Source organism: Myodes glareolus, chromosome 17 (assembly GCF_982192425.1).
Source record: "Myodes glareolus chromosome 17, mMyoGla1.1, whole genome shotgun sequence".
NCBI classification, from domain to species: Eukaryota; Metazoa; Chordata; class Mammalia; order Rodentia; family Cricetidae; genus Myodes; species Myodes glareolus.
In genome coordinates this window covers 62,831,734-62,848,609 of record NC_142042.1, presented here as the reverse complement: position 1 = coordinate 62,848,609, position 16,876 = coordinate 62,831,734, and the positions used below count along the sequence as shown (strand labels likewise).

At 43.6% G+C, this 16,876-nt stretch overlaps 1 protein-coding gene across 2 annotated transcripts in view; it reads right to left on the bottom strand.

Annotated features, from left to right (window-relative positions):
- Nucleotides 1–15,204, bottom strand: part of Snx27 (sorting nexin 27) — an 83,066-nt gene extending 67,862 nt beyond the window's left edge. For both annotated transcript variants that reach the window (XM_085678010.2, XM_048427927.3), the window contains exon 1: nt 14,867–15,204. In XM_085678010.2, coding sequence (XP_085534136.1) covers nt 14,867–15,171 — 305 coding nt within the window. In that variant the 5' untranslated portion in view covers nt 15,172–15,204. The remainder of the gene's footprint in view (nt 1–14,866) is intronic.
- Nucleotides 15,205–16,876: the final 1,672 nt, after the last annotated feature.

Here is a 16,876-nt window from a genome sequence, read left to right as displayed (position 1 = left end):
TCACACAGACATACACATAGGTAAAACACCAATGCCTATGAAATAAAATAAGTTATGTATGTGAAATAAAGTAGTTTTTTATCAAAGACAGAACAAGCAAAATATAAACAGATGAGTTAGGAACTCTCAGTTCTTTCTCTAACACCATGTCTGCCTGCATGCTGCCTTGTTTCCCACCATGACAATAATGGACTAACCCTCTGAACTGTAGGTAAGCAAGTCACCACAACTAAATGTTTTCCTTTATAAGAGCTGCCGTGGTCGGGCGGTGGTGTCGCATGTCTTTAATCCCAGCACTCCGGAGGCAGAGGCAGACAGATCTCTGTCAGCTCGAAGCCAGCTTGGTCTACAAGAGCTAGTTCCAGAATAGGCACCAAAAACTACAGAGAAACCCTGTCTCAAAAATCCAAAATAATAATAATAATAATAATAATAATAATAATAATAATAATAGTTGTCATGATCATGCTGTCTCTTCAGAAACCCCAACTAAGACACAACTTTGGTACCAGGGATAGGCCTGACCATGCCTTTTTTTCTTTCTTTCTTTTTTTTTTTTAAAAAGAAATATGGCCCTTGGGACTATGGATTAGAAAAGAGTCGAATACTTTAAGTGCTGTTTAATGGGTCATCCTAGTAGGAGGATGGAAGACAGTGGTGCTGAGTGCATTTTGAACCGTGTGCCTGGATCAAGAGCTTTCAGGGGAGAATATTAATATGTGGCCTAGAGATCATTCTTGTGATATATTAGTAAGAATATGGCTTCTGCTTGCCCTTGTCCAAAAAGTCTGCCTGAGGCTGAAGTGAAGAGTTTTAGATTAATTCCCTTGGTAGAGGAAATCTCATAACAGTCTAATATAGACTCTGTCCTATGGTTATTAGTAGTAACTCTAATGAAGATTTATAATGAAAAGGAGCAAGCTGTGCAAGGTAAATAATAAAATGTAAAATCTGAGAAAAAAGGCCCACCAGGAAGTAGAATGGAGCTAAATCCTGTGTTCAAAGTGATAAACAGAATAAGACATGGAATAAAGGGTATGGTGACCTCAGGGTAAGATCCCACCCAGCTAAATTTCCAAATAAAAAGAAATTAAAGAAAAGCTTAGCGTTGAGTGTGGTGCTGCCTGGCGCCAGCACTCTTTGAAAGCAAAGGGGAGCCGATCTCTGAGTTTGTGGCCAACCTTGCCTACAGATTCAGTTTCAGGACAGCCAAGCTTATTCCTAAGGAAACCACTGAAAACAGAAAGCTGGTGAAGATGTAATTGAACAAGAGGGCCAAGAGATGTAATAGAACAAGGGTGTTCTAGTTTCGGTAAGCAGCAGAACTCGGCAGCTTCAGCTAATTGGTTCTGGCTTTAGAGTAAGGATAGAAGAAAGGAGCTATGGAATTTGCTTCCGAGGATAAAGAAAATTGCTAAGACCAGGCACATATCAGAAGTATCCCGAATGGAAGCTTAGAGAGGTCCTTGCATGAAGCTGAAAAGTTGAAGCCTGGATTGCCTTGAAGACACCAAGATGTTGGAGAGGAGTGGGATACCTGCCAAGGAGAGCTGCTAACAGGAAGTAGAACCAGGTCAAGAGAGAAATGTTGCAGTCAACGAAGTTGAAAGGAGTTGGAGATCTGAAGAGCATTTTGACATCAGACATGGAGATATAGAGTGTGGAGTTACCAAGCTGGTTTTCAGTCTTGCCGTGGTCCAGCATTTCCTTACTACTTCCCTTCCCCACATTTTGGAATGGCAATGCATATCCTGAGCCATTATATGTTGGAGTATGTAATCTGCTTTTTGATTTTGATTTTATAGGGGATTACAGTTAAGAGATTATATGAATCTCAGAAGAAACTTTGAGCTTTAGACTTTTAAATAAGTTTGAGACTGTTATAAACTATGAAAACTTTTGAAGTTGGACTGAATGCATTTCTCCATTATGATAGGGCTATAAGCCTTTGGGGATCAGGGAGTATAATGTGGTGTGGTTTGAAAGAAAATGGTCCCCAAAGGGAGTAGCACTATTAAGAGCTGTTGTTTTTTTTGTTTTGTTTTGTTTTTTCTGGAGTAGGTATGGCCTTATTGGAGGAAGTGTGTCACTGTGGAGGCAGGCTTTGAGATCTCGTATATGCTCAAGCCATGCCCAGTGTCTCAGACCACTTCCTATTGCCTATTGAGTCAAGATATAAGAACTCTTGAAGGCAGAAGTTTCCTGTCTTAGAATTGGTCAGCCCCAAATATCCAGCAGCCACTTCCCAAATTACCACACAGAGGCTTAATATTACTTATAAATGCTCAATCAATAGTTCAAGCTTATTATTAACTAGCTCTTACATTTTAAGTTAACCCATATTCCTTATTTACACTCGCCCACATGGCAGTATCTTTTCTCAGTACACTCAGGCAAGTGTGCCCATCCTGCTCTCTCTGCATCTGGCTGGTGTCTCCTGACTCCTCCCTGCTTCTTCCCATCAACCTTAGTTTGGTCACCCTGCCTATACTTCCTGCCTGGCTACTGGTGCAATGTGTGTTTTGTTAAACCAATTAAAGTGATAAATCTTTACAGTGTATAAGAGGATTTTCCACAGCAAACTCTCAGATCTTCTCTAGCACCATGTCTACCTGCATGCTGTCTTGCTTCTCATCATGACAATAATGGACCAAACCTCTGAACTGTAAGCCAGCCACTACAATTAAATGTTTTCCTTTATAAGAGTTGCTCTGGTCATGGTGTCTCTTCACAGCAATAGAAACCCTAACTAAGACAACCAGCCTCAGATACATAGTGAGACCATCTCCAAAAATTATAAAACTTCTAAAAAAAAAAAAGTAGAAAAATCGATGTGATTTGGTATTTGAAAATGAAACTTCAGATCTAACACTAAAGACATGGTCCACAAATAAAAAAAAATACATATATATATATATATACACACACACACACACACATATATATATAAAACAAGCAAAACTTACCTAAAATTAAAAATGCCTCTATAAAAGACAACTTAGAGAATGAGCCAGGTGGTGCATGCCTTTAATCCCCACACTTGGGAGGCAGAACCAGAAGGATCTCTGTGAGTTTGAGGCCAGCCTGGACCCAGAGTAAGTTTCAAGACAGCCAGGGCTACACAAAGAAACCCTGTCTCAAAATAAAATAAAATAAAAAAATACCTGTATATAAATACATGGCAAACTTTTCAAACTCAACAACTCAATTTATCACAATTATTTACTTATTGGGGGGGTGGCATGACATGATGACATGTATATGATATTGTGTGTACATAAAAGTCAGTCAATTCTCTCCTTCCACTATATTGCCCCCCTCAGATCAAACTAAGGTTATAGGTTTGATGGCAAGTGCCTTTATCAGCTGAGCCTTCTTATTGGTTCCACAACTCTAATTAAAAATGAGCAAAATATCTGGACAGACATCTACTAAAGATATTCAACATTCTAATGAATGGAATTCCAAATCAAAACAATAGTATGGCATTAAATACAGCTAAAAGCACTGGCTCTCCGGTGTCTTTTAAGCATCAAAAGAAAAGTTTCCCTTTTGTTCATGAGTTTCACCTCATAACCCAGACTGGCCTGGCGGAAATCCTTAGTCTCCTATGTGCTGAATATCCCACTACGTCTGGTTTAACAATATTTTTGTTTGTAAATGTATACGAGTAATTGTCGAGACATATCCAGAGACATCGAATCCCTAGCGGCCTGAGTTACAGTTTTTACAGGACACCTTGCTTAAGAGAAACCCTGTCTCGGAAAAAAAAAAAAATCTAAATCTAAACTCTGGTTCTCTGGCTACAAATCAAGTGCTCTTAACCACTGAGTCATCTCTCCAGTCCTTACCAATATTTTTAAAGCATTTCCAGCCAGGTATGGTGATACACACCTTTAATAACAGCACTCCAGGGGTCAAAAGCAGGTAGATCTCTGAGTTCAAGGCCAACCTGGTCTGTATAGTGAGTTCCAGGGCAGCCAAGGACTACATAGAGAGGCCCTGTCTCTAAACACAAAACAAAACAAAAACAACAGAAAATATTTCCATGCAGAAAGTTGACACCGGGCAAAGAGAATTTTAGCAACAGAAAAAACTGGCCCTGGCAAAGCCAATGAACTGTGTGGGTCAGCATCTGGGGTCAGCACCTGATGCTCCCAAACTGGAAAAGAATGTGCTACACAAGGAGTTTGCCTTTGGCTGCCTGCTCTCCCACAGCACCTGCCCGAGGCAAGGAAAGGACAGAAAGCTCACCAGCTCTCCAACCGAACACCTCCAGCAGAACAAACAAGGCTTTATTGCTTAGGAAAAAATAAAAAGTTCCTTAAATCTGTAATTACAAGGCAATCAATTTGCAAATACAATTTATTCAGGCATATAAATGTCTGGAAAATGAATCAATTTGTCATTCAGGAAAATAAGTATAAGGCTCTAAGATTTTTTTTTTGACTATACAAATATAATCAAATTATTCAGAAAAAAAAGTTTGGCAATTACCTGTGAAGCCAAAATTTGTTATCAATAGTAAAACCAAACTGATTCATTTCACTCCCACTAGAACGTAAAATTCAAGGCTTATTCTTTTTTGTTTTGTTTGTTTTGAGACAGGGTCTGTCTATATAAACTGTAGATGTCCTAGAACTTGCTATGCAGACCAGGCACTTGCCTCTGCCTACTGAGTGCCAGAATTCAAGCCTCACCCGGCTTGAAGATTTATGTATATGAATGTTAAGTATGTGTGTCTACAAGGTATAGAAGAAAGCAATGGATGCCCTGGAGTTTGAGTCCTTACAATGTGGGTGCTGGAAACTGAACCTGTATCCTCAAGAGAAGCAAGTGTTTTTAACATTGAATCATCTCTCCAGCCCCCAGCTGGAGCTATTAAAGCTATTATAGCTATTAAAGCTATTGCAATTAATAGCATCTTTTAATATACATACATACATATAATAACCCTCATAGTATGTTCAATAGACAAACACCTTGCACATTTTGTAGATGAGAAAATTAGCAAAAGAAGAGCATTTCCAAACTTCCCAACGTTATCACATCTTCCACAATCTCCAACTACTCAGTCCATTTCTCAATTTTAAAATACACTAACTAAAACCTAGACAGTCAGACTTAAGAAACTTCTGCTGGATCAAGGAGCAATTTCCTTATTTTCACTGAACGGTTCTGTAATAACCAGCCTAAAAGCAACTGAAGAGTATCCACACAAGCAGTTAACAAGCAGATGACTCCACTCTTTTCAAAAGGAAATAAGCAAATCACTTGTGTATGGAGTCCATAGAATACACAGATCTATTAGTTCAATCTTGATCTGTAGTCTGGCATTTAAATCTATCACATTTTGGATAAAGTTGGGGGTACAGTTCAATAGAATGAGTGTTCTACAGTAGAGCTGATCTTGTTGGAAGAGATATAAGCGAGATAGCCCTGAGGATGAAAGAGTGGAAGAGCTGGCCACATCCCTTGTCTGCCATGTGGTGGTGAGAGCAAGGAAAGATGCACCCCCTACTCTGCCGCCTGTCCCCCTTACCAGCTGCAACACTCGGGAAAATGAACCCTGCACCTCGCCTGGGCAGCAAGCAAGTAGAGCTGACCCTGTGGCAGAGGTGTGAGCGAGCCAGCCCTGATGTTGTGAGCATGAAAGAGCTGTTTCCCATTACTCAACTGTCATGTGGAGGCATTAGCACGGGGGCAGGGTGGGGGGAGATGTCCCCTCCATCAACACCTGGGGCAGGTGAAAGAGTTGGCTCTGACATCAAGAGTAAATAAAAAAGTTAAGAGCACTGACTTCTCTCCAAAGGACCTGGGTTCAATTCCCAGCAGCTACATGGCAGCTGAGAACTGTCTGCAAACTTGTTCCAGGGGATCCAACACCCTCACCCAGACATACAAGCAGGAAATACACCAATATACATAAATAAAATAAATTATTAAGAAAAATAATCTTGACTTAAAAAAAATGAGTGTTTTGGCATACATAGACCCTAGGTTTGACTCCAACACACACACACACACCAAAACAAGTTTTAGATGGCTTAAGTAAAAACAAAACATTTTTTTAAAAGATGTTTCTTGCTGAGTAGTGGTGGCCTATGCCTTTAATCCCAGCACTTGGGAGACAGAGGCAGGCCGATCTCTGAGTTAGAGACCAGCCTAGTCTACAGAGCATGTTTAAAGAGAGACAGGACTATACAAAGAAACCCTATCTCGAAAAACCAAAAAACAAACAAACAAACAAAAATCACCATACATGTTTCTCCATTAGGTGTGATAGCTCAACAGGTAGAGATGGAAGAACATCGAGGGCTACACAGCAAGTCTGAGCAACCTACTAAAACAAAGTTGCATGTGGTAATATGCAAGTGAGAAGATCAAGAGTTCTAGACCAGCTTCTGCTAAGTAGTGAATTAGAGGCCAGCCTGGACTACTGTCACACACACACAAAAAAGCAGCATTTTCACAATAACAGAAGTTCACTGGAGGATGAACATAGGACACTCAAACACAAGGCCTCATTTAGCAACTCAAATACCCAGTGTTGGGAACAGCTCCGGGGGAACCTTCCTGGGCCAGCAGAGGCAGTAGTAAGAAATGACTCGCAGACTGCCTGACATTTAACTAAGAGCATCTCACAAAACACATTCCTGACCCGGCAGAAATTCACCTGAAGACAGACTTTAGGTATATATTTTGATACTGGATCAACTTCTCATCTTTAGTCATCTCAACTCCCAACAGGCTACACCAAAACAAAAGATTTAAGATTTATTTTTATGTAGCTCTCTGTGTGCTCACACAAATGAGGACGTAGGTGCCAGATCTCCTGGAGCTGGAGGAGATGGCTGTGAGATGCCATTTGGGTGCTGGGAACTGAACTCTGGCCCTGCAGGAAAGAAGTTACTGCTCTTAACCCCTGAGCCATCTTCTCAGCACCGTCAACAGAAAGGATTTAAATCCAGGTAGCATCTTACAGCAAGAGACAGAGAAGAGCAGAGCTAGAACAAAGCATCAGAGGCAGGGCCCCACAGCACGTGAGGATGAAGATGCTGTCAACGCAGTGATAAATATAGGCGCAGTCACTTACAACATAAGGTGACAGGAAACAGACATTTCAAAAGCTGGATGAACTAGGCAGGAAAGTGTGGAAACAAATGAAAGACAGCGTCTCACGGGCTGTACCAGAGCTTCCTTGTTCTCAGCTCCCATCCTTATACAGTCCAAGACAGTCCAAGAGGGAAAAATGGTCTGAAATTCTTTTAATTCTAATAGCAATTTTTCCTCTCCAGCCACGGAAATGTATTCAAACAAATAAAAGCAAAATTTGCAGGAAACTATGGGAACAAATATATACACAACTGTATTCTTAGTACATAAGAACAAAATCCAAACTTATTAGCCAGGCATGGTTGCTCATGCCTTTAATCCCAGCAGAGGCAGGCAGATCCCTGAGTCTATAGAGTGAGTTCCAGGCCTGTCAGGGCTACACAGAGAAACTCTGGTGGGGGAGAAGGACCTTTACTATCTTAAGAACTTCTTACATCTTCCTCCCATAGACCCTCAGCCTATGAAGCCCTTCCTCTTTCTCTACTACTGAGATTATACTTGTCCCTCAGTTTCCCTTTAAAAGCCTTTTGTAGGAGCCAATGGGAGGAAGACTTAATGGGGAAAAGTGCTTGCCTCAGAAGCCTAGCACCCAGAGTTCAATCCCAGGAAGCCATGGTGGGAGGAGAGAGCTTACTCCTGATAAAGCTGTCCTCTGACCTACACACAGCACTGTGTCTGCCACATACTCACAACACACAACTTTAACTGTATAAAAGCCTTCTGTGAACCATCTAACCCCTTATCAATCTTAAGCGTATCCACTCTTTCCTCTGAATTCCCAATCCATTCCTCATTCACCTCCATTACTTTATTTCGCTTTTAAAACAGAGTAAACTATTTCTAGTACCTCCCCCACTGCAAAGCAAGCTTCTCAAGGGCAGAGAGCCAGACTACTGACTCACAAGCCTAGTGATACTTGACACACAGTTTGTGCCTAACAGTGGAACCAGCTGACATGAAGTGGGCCAACATGAGGAAAAAAAGATGCACTTACAGTGGTGGGCCACCTGCCTAGCACGCATACGGCCTAGCATTCTCAGGGTGAACTAGTCAGTTTTGTCAGAGGATGGACATGACCCAACAAGCACTCAAACAAAGAAAACCCAAGCAGCGGGCTGGCAAGATGATGGCTCACTGGGAAACGCTCTTGCCTGGAAGGCTTGTCCCGAGTTCTCTTCCCAGCACCCACATAAAGGTGAAAGGAAAGGAAGTGGACTCCAAAGTTATCTTCTAACCATCATAACATATGTTGCAGCACACATGAATACCCATACATATGTGTGTGTATTCACACATATGCACACTACTAATACACCTTTTGTTAGTAATGCCATCATCCAATGAATAATTTTTACTTATTTATTTATTTATTTTTGTTTTCGGGACAGGGTTTCTCTTGTAACAGCCCTGGCTGTCCTGTCACTTTGTAGACCAGGCTGGCCTCGAACTCACAAAGATCACCTACCTCTGCCTTTGGAGTGCTGGGATAAAGGCGTGGATGAAAGGTCCACTGCCTGGAGGACCAATGAATAATCTTACCACAGATTATGTTCTTAAAGCACTTTGCTGTGATCATAAATTAAAATGTTTGCTTGTCAGTTAACTCTCTCTGTTTATCTACCATTTCATAAGAATTATTCCTATTGAGGCTCAGCTTCTAAAATACTTATCCAAGACAGCACGGTAATAAAGCCCTCACCGAAAACAAACTAAAATTAAATATTAGTGGTTAATAGTGGTGGCTGAAACGCCCGCCACAAATTAAGAACTAGTCTTTATGCTAATCAAAGTCTCTCTTTTCAAGGGTGGGGTAGAAGAGTGGAGGGGTTTAGATGGGGTTTCTCTATGTAGCCCTGGTTGGCCTCAAACTCACTATTAGACCAGGCTGGCCTCGAACTCAGAGACCCACCCACCTCTGCCTCCTGAGTTCTGGGATTAAAGGCGAGCACCACCACTGCCTGAACGTTCTTGTGTTGGTCACAGAATCGACACAAGTGGTCTCCAAGGGAAGGTAACAGCATTTCAAGCTTACTGTTGCTTGTCTGCAACCTCACTACAGGAGACAAAACGTATTTTTGAAGTAACTAGGATGGCTGTTATGTTTCTTTTGCTAGGAACAGAGAAAAGCAGCAATAGCAAGGGCAAAGAAATCTTGCTTTAGACCCCCGCCTCTCATCCGAATTAACAACATGAAATAAAGGATAAATAAAAACATAAGTCACATTTCACAAATAGAAATAAAGTTCAACTGCTATCCATTTTTACAGGAAAGTAACTGATTTTAAGTAGCTAGTTGCCATCAAGAATAGAGTACTATCCAAAGTCCCCTGAAGATGGGGAGGAACTGACTTTAAGAATACGGCCAGGAATACTACCACTGAGAGAGTCCCTGGTGCTCCAGTGGATGACCTACATCCATGCCCATATGCACAGCACTAATTGGACTGAGTGGGTTAAAAATAATTAGGGGAGGGCAGGCAGTAGTGGCACACACCTTTAATCCCAGCACTCAGGAGGCACAAGCAGGCAGATCTCTGTGAGTTCGAGGCCAGCCTGGTCTACGGAGTGAGTTCCAGGACAGGCTCCAAAGCTACACAGAGAAACCCTGTCTCCAGAAAAAATTAAAAATTAAAAAAAAAAATTTAAAAAATAGGGGGTTGGAGAGATGGCTCAGTGGTTAAGAACTCTGACTCTTCTTCCAAAGGACCCAGGCTCAATTCCTAGCATCCAAATGGTAGCTCAAAACTGTAACTCCAGTTCCAGGGGAACCAACACCCTCACACAGACATACATGCAGGTGAAACACCAATGCATATAAAAAATAAATTTTTAAAAATTATATAATTAATAAATTATAGAAGGACACAAAGTTGGGAAGATGTCATGAGAGGTTCCTAAGTAGAGTTGGGAGAAGTTGAGATAGATGTGATCAAGATACACTGTATAGATTTGTGTAACTTCTAAAGAATAAAAATTAAGGAACTTGACTATTAACAGTCAATAACCAAAACATATTTTAAAAAATGGGAAGGAATCTTAAGAGCTGGATTTAACTCTGGCTGTCACTCAAAGCAGTACCCTTTTCTCCTCACAAAAGAGGGCTAATTTACTCCTATCCATTCAGCAAATACTCACAGAAGAAAGCCAAGGTACCACTGCACAATACACATAACAGTCAACACAGTCCCTGCCCTGAGGAGCTTTGAAGCTCTCAACAAGAGGCTGTCCTGAAGTTCCAATGCATAGGCACTGCACTGCAAACTTTAACAGCAAACACTGCAAGCTGACACAGCGCTCAGCATCCTTTGTTCTGTTTGTTAACTGTACACCTTTGCCGCAGGACAACAGCAGCTCCATGAAAGGAAGCACAACTGTACAGACTACTTGCTGAGGAACTGGCTTCCCTTTAGTCTGGAGTTCCGCGCTTAACAAATCACTATTTGTTGGCCAAGTACTAGCTACTGACGACCAGCATAACCATAATGATAAAGCACAATGAGCTGAGAATAGTCTAGAACAGTCCATAGCCATCGTGTTGTTCTGAGAATGTGGCTTAGCATGTGAGCTCCACTCCCTATACTGGGCAAAGGAGTGACAAACTGTCTAGCCTTATGCAGACACACCGAATCACAGCCACCAGAGTGTCCCTGCAAACCTGTGCTTCGGCTGCCCCAGGTGATTCTTGTGCATACCAAAGTGTGAGAACTTTGCCATCATCATTCCCTTTGCTCAACAATCATTTCAAACATTATTATCCAAGTCTACCTGGAATATCTGAGCCAAAGAGAAATCAAATTTTTTAAAGGCTCTTAAGATATTTAACAGTCAATGTTTCATAACTCACTCAACTGTAAAAATACTTATTGCATCAAACTCTTTGTTCAATGATTTTCAAACATTCACATGAAACAGGAAAAATCCCTCCATAAACAAATTGTCACATACAAAATGTCACATACAGCATAATTTATCTTATGCTTTACCTTAACAAGGAAAGGCTGATGGTACATTATCAGGTAGCAAATAAGGAGGAAGGCACATACTCTCTGACTAATATATATGCATCATGACTTTGAATGCCTACAAGCCAACCCTAAGGGTCCGTGCTTGAAATGCACACTCCCCAGTTCAGGTTTAGCAGATAAATGTGCATGCTGTGCAAGTCTGACTACCTGTGTCCGACTCCTGGAACCCACCTCAAGGTTGGATACACTGTAAATATCTGTAACCCCAGCCATCCCACGAGGAGATAAGAGGTAGAGACATGAAAATTTGCCCCAACATTCAGAACCCCTCAAAGTGTGCCTTGTGCATTTGTATGTGCACACACACAAAGATCCCAGTACCTGGCCAAAAACATACAAACATAATCTCAAATGCAGACTTGAGTACATAATAGGCAGCTCCAAATCCACTACATACTGCAACTCTCCAAAAGGAAACTGCCAAGAAATCAATCAAGTGTCTTTACACCTATTCTAACCCTACAGAAATTAACCTGAAGCCAGTCACTTCACATACTATATAATTAGTGCAAAGATTTTGGTTCTGCTTATTGAAAGCATCTTTCACACACTGGCCTCAAGGTATGTGCACATCAAAGGGAAGGCATTTAGTACATATTAGACTGGGAAAACTATAAGATGGAGACTAACACTGTTAGTCAAGAAAACTTCCCATCTGTAATAAAATCTAGAGCCCAGCGGACTTCTTCACATTGCAGTACCAAGTCCCGGAACATGATTACTCTCTTAATCCAGTCACAATCTAGTCAGCCTCAAAAGGAAAAAGCAGAAAGTGAGCCAATACTGGCTCCAGCTGACAATTACCCCAGGCCTCGAGCCTTGGTAGGCAGACTAGGAGCAGGACAAGGAAACGGGTCCTCTTCCTGACATTCAAGTCTGTGCCCACTTCAATCTCAGGCACCGTTCTCCCACACCTCCACCACCTGTCCAAACTGCAACACGAAGGCTGGAGTCAAAGCTGTGCATCGGGAAGACTTTTAAAACAGGGAGAAATCTCCAACCTCAGCTATCAAGGTCCAGACCCCCGCCTGTGACTTGGTGTATAATCCTAAAGGTACACAGTAATAATCCACCTATGCCTAACTCAGACTCCACCGCCTGGGGTTTCATCAACATGAAAAGCTTTCCCAAGACAACAGAGAGGTTAAGAACTTGGGTAAGAAGACAAATTGAAGAGCTCAGGCTGGGAATGTAGTTGAGTTGGTAAAGCGCTTGTCTACCAAGCTGGAAGCCCTGCATCCCTGGGTTCCATCCCAGCACCACATGAAGCCAACAAAATGGCAAACACCTGTAATCAATCTCAGCACTCAGGAGGTGGTGAGGACGACCAAAAGCTCAACGTCTAAGCTACATAGTGAATGTGAGGTCGGCCTGGGCTATATGAGACCCTGCCTCAAATAGATAAATATGTCTCTAAAGCGAAGTTAGTAGCTGATTTCTCTCCTCTGACTTGAAAACCTAAGGGGAGGGTGGGAGAGACATACTGAGGTCTCAGAAGTTATGGGCCAGCTTAGAACTGTCACTACTACTACTACAACAGTACCATAGAAGTTTCAAAGGCTCTGGAGATCAGAACACCAGCAGCTGGAAGGGGACAAAACAATACCATGAAGATTTTCATCACCAATGGCCTTCCAGAGAGAATTTCTCCAGGCAGTGTTTTTTTTTCCCCTGCCACCTAAAATGACAAAAACTACTCTCATCCAAGGACAGTACCAAAACATTAGCTTCTACTTCCAGGCTCCTGGCCTGTATTGTGGGCCAAGGCAAAGCCCTCTCCCAGGAGTCCACAAGATCACTCATATCTTCACTGCAATGACTCCTTAGAGCTGTGCTCTCTGCTGCAGACTGCAATAAAGGCAAAAAGCCACCAACTGTATCTCTTGGCTTATGCACTCATGGTAGATGATATTAGCTGCAGATTCATTGTTTTGGATCCTATAAAGCAAATGACCTAGAACTTTAATACACTTATAACTTTTATATATTGCAAATCTAAAAATAAAAGGCTGAATCAAAGTTAATTTCCAAAGGGAAAGCAAAATAACTCTAAAAGTTTCTAACAAAAGAATCCATCAGTCGCAGATTTGGGGTTGTCTAGAAAATAAACACCTGGGTACTCAGGTACAAAGCATCAAAAGTCATTCCTGCATTCAGTATCTTAAAGCTCCCACAAAGACTAAGAATACACCGCCAGAGAATATTAGAAAATACTCTGTAATACAGTAATAAAAAAAGCAAGCATCTATTTCCAGAAAGGTCAGAGGAAATGTACAAAAGCTCCAAACGCACGCGTCAGTGAGCTACTCCTTCTTGGAGTGGAAAGATGAGGAAGCAGAAGGAATGATTCCACAGAGCAAGAGTACAATGGGCACAAAAGTGGAAAGAAGGGAACCAACTCCTCTGGAAGATACCGTCAGTACAGACCTAGGCGAATTGGCTTTGCAAAATGAAAACAGGCAGCTGTGAAACTTGTAATTAAAATGAAATGTTTAAAAAGAAAGATTTATGTGGGAAAATCCCATCATGGAAGGGGTGGGCCCGTGTGTCATGTGTGTATGGGGGGGGGGATACACTATAGATGCAGTACAGAAATTCTGGGTTGAAGGAGAATGGAGACAATGAGTGCACATAGCACCTACAAGCCAACCAACAACCACTATGCAAATTTAGTACAAAGTACAAACTCACAAGCATAACACAGCTTAGGGCAGAGGAGGTCTGGGTTGAAACTGCCAAGACAAGGCAATATCCTGGGAGCTTTAAGGGCTGTAGTGGTGACGGTGAGCCAGCTAAAGGAGTATGGTGAAGGAAGGCGCTGCAGCAGAAGGTAGTTGAGAGAGCAAAAGGGGCCTTACAAAGAGAAGGGAAAGCTATCTGGAGGAACAAGTAAGATAAAGTGTAGGATTGCAACAGCACAGCGCTGGAGGAAAATGGAGAAGGCAAAGACCTAAGGCGATTGCAGTTGGGGGGGGGGGGGAGGTTGGAGCTAGCAAAGCACTACCGAAGTGTAAGGAGTGTGCACGTGGGAAGCCAGTAAGCCAGAAAAGGGGCGCACTCAGAGAAATGTGGCCATGGAGAAATCGGATTGAAAATTAGGTTGCAACATCAGGATCGGAAGAAAAACTAGTGTCAACCCCTCCCCCAAAAAACGCATGCGATGATACGGTATACTCGAGATGGTATGACTACAAAGAGGGGAGAAAAGGCCAAGCGGTGGATACAAAAATGTCGGTTTGCTTTACCATAACGGGGGAGTAACTAAGAAAAGAAAGGGGGGGCCTAAGGTAGGGGAAGAGATGATGCCTCCAAAGGAAAAGCAGCTGACCACAGGTCCTACCGGGTCTAGAGGGCAGAAGGGACAGTCCACAGGGTCTGAGGGGAGTGGCAGAGACCAGGAAACTATGATGCTAAAGATGAGAACTTGGGGAGGATACAGTACTGGCTGGGTCAGTATAGAGCAGAAAGCAGCATGCCACAGAAGAGGGCAAAGGGTTTGAGAGCAGTCAAAGGCATAGGGACAGCGGGGAGAGCACTGAGATGGTGGGGCAAGGGCACAAACTGGAGACGCCAGGAAGAAGGCTCCAAGCCGAGCCGCGAAGGCCCGCCGGGGACGAGGGTCGCGGCAGGCTCGCGAGCTGGGGGAGGTGCGGCCTGGGTGACAGGGTGGGGGTCCAGGACAGGCGAAGGGTAAAGGGACGGGGCGTGGCGGCCGCGATACTCACACCTCCAGGATGCGGTCCCCCTTGCGCACCCCGGCCCGGTCGGCCGCCCCCCCGGGCAGCACGGCGCTCACATGCTGCAGCGGCGCGTACAGCTCCCCGTTGATGCTCCGCAGTTGCCCGCCCTCGCTCACTTGGCCCCGCACGTTGAAGCCGTAGCCGGACTCGGACTTGACGATGCGCACGACCCGCGGGCCGCCGCCTCCCCCGCCGCCGTTCCCGGCGCAGTGGAGCCCAGACCCCCCGCCGCCGCCTCCATTCCGGTGAGGGGCTGAGGGGTGAATCCCTTCCCCGTCCTCGTCCGCCATCTTGCGAGCGAGCAAGCGAGCCGTCCCCCGCCCCCCTACGCCTCTACTCCTGCGCGCGCCCGCCCCCTTCGGCAGCCGCGCGACCCCGGCGCGCGCCCGCTCCGCCGACCGCTGGAGCAAGCCGGCCACCGCGCTGCGGGGGGGAAAGGGGAGCAAGGGCGGGGGAAGTGGACGGTTGGGTGCTGTGGGGCTTCCTGGGAGATGTAGTTCGGGGGGGTGCATGACGCATCCGGGAACAAAGCCTTCTGGGAGTTGTGGTTTATTGAGCTTTGGGCTCTGGTAGGGGTGTTCTTGGTTGGATGGTGAGCATCTTTTGCTTTGTTTTGGTTTTTGTTTTGTTTTGTTGTGTTGTGTTGTGTTGTGTTGTTTTGTTTTGTTTTTGGAGACAGGGTTTCCATGTGTAGCCCTGACTATGTAGACCAGGCTGCTTCAAATTTGGAGATCCTCCTGCCTCTCCCTCCCAAGTGCTGGAATTAAAAGCCTGTACAACCACCACCTGGCTTACTTTATTCCTTTCTATAGAATGGCAACATTTCCAAGTAGAAATCCTTTAAGGAAATAGCATTTATCGGATGATGCTTTGGTGGGTCAGAACTAACATACTGAAGCTAATCGTGTTTCCTTTGTCTTTGATTTGTAGACTCTTAGATATTCTACAACATCTACTAAACAATAGCAGATTAACTTGTGACCTTATCAGTCGGGTAAAACCAAACACCAGACTGGAGTCGTAATTGCTCAGATTGCTATTTTCATTATTTCTGTTCTTACTCTTCTTGCTGTGACCAGGCACTGTGCATATCATCAGTTTATATTTTGGTAGGTAGCCAAAAACGTCAATTGCTGTCTTTTCAAAGAATTCTCTGGTGCTATTGGGAGAAATAAATAAATAAGATAAAGACAACTTCAAAACTATTGCTAAACTGAAATTATTGACTACTCTAATATCCAGTTCTAAATCATGGAGGCTGTTGTTTTCTTCCACACACGCTTTTTGTATATCTGTATTTAGCCTACGTGAAGTTGCAATACATGAAAAAGCACAAAAATAACTGAGCTTTAGATTGTGTTACATAATCGCTGACTTTTGCCTTGCTAAGGTTCCATTTCCCAATACATGAAATAAGGAACCGAGTTCTCGATTGCTGGGTCATCGCCCAAGATGAATATACAAATGAATGAACAATTTAAGGCTGCAGTGAATCACGAACATCAACTAGTGGCCTGTCCCAGCACACAGAAGGCAGTGGCAGGCGGATTTCTGAGTCCTGCCAGTCTGCTCCACAGAGAGTTCCAGGCCAGTCAGGGCTACGTGTGAAAACCCTGTCTCAACAAACAAACAAAATAAGAAGAAAAAAAGGAAGGAGGAAGGAAGGAAGGAAGGAAGGAAGGAAGGAAGGAAGGAAGGAAGGGAACTTGTGTTGTCTGCACTTTTCTGTGAATACCCAGACCTCAGAACAGGCGCACTCTTTCCCGAACCAAGCCCACGAGAATGGATGAATATCCTAAGGGTTGAAGCACACAGACAGCAAGAGACCTGCTCATTCACCAAAGAGTAAATGGCAACTTTATTAAACTCAAGTCGGGTATATATACTAGGGGGCAAGGGGGCAAAAGGGCAAAGCCCCCTCCCATCAGGAGCAGTGGAAAAGGAAGACAGGTGCCTGGAGCCCAAGGCCAGAAGCAGCTGCGGGAGGCAGGCGTG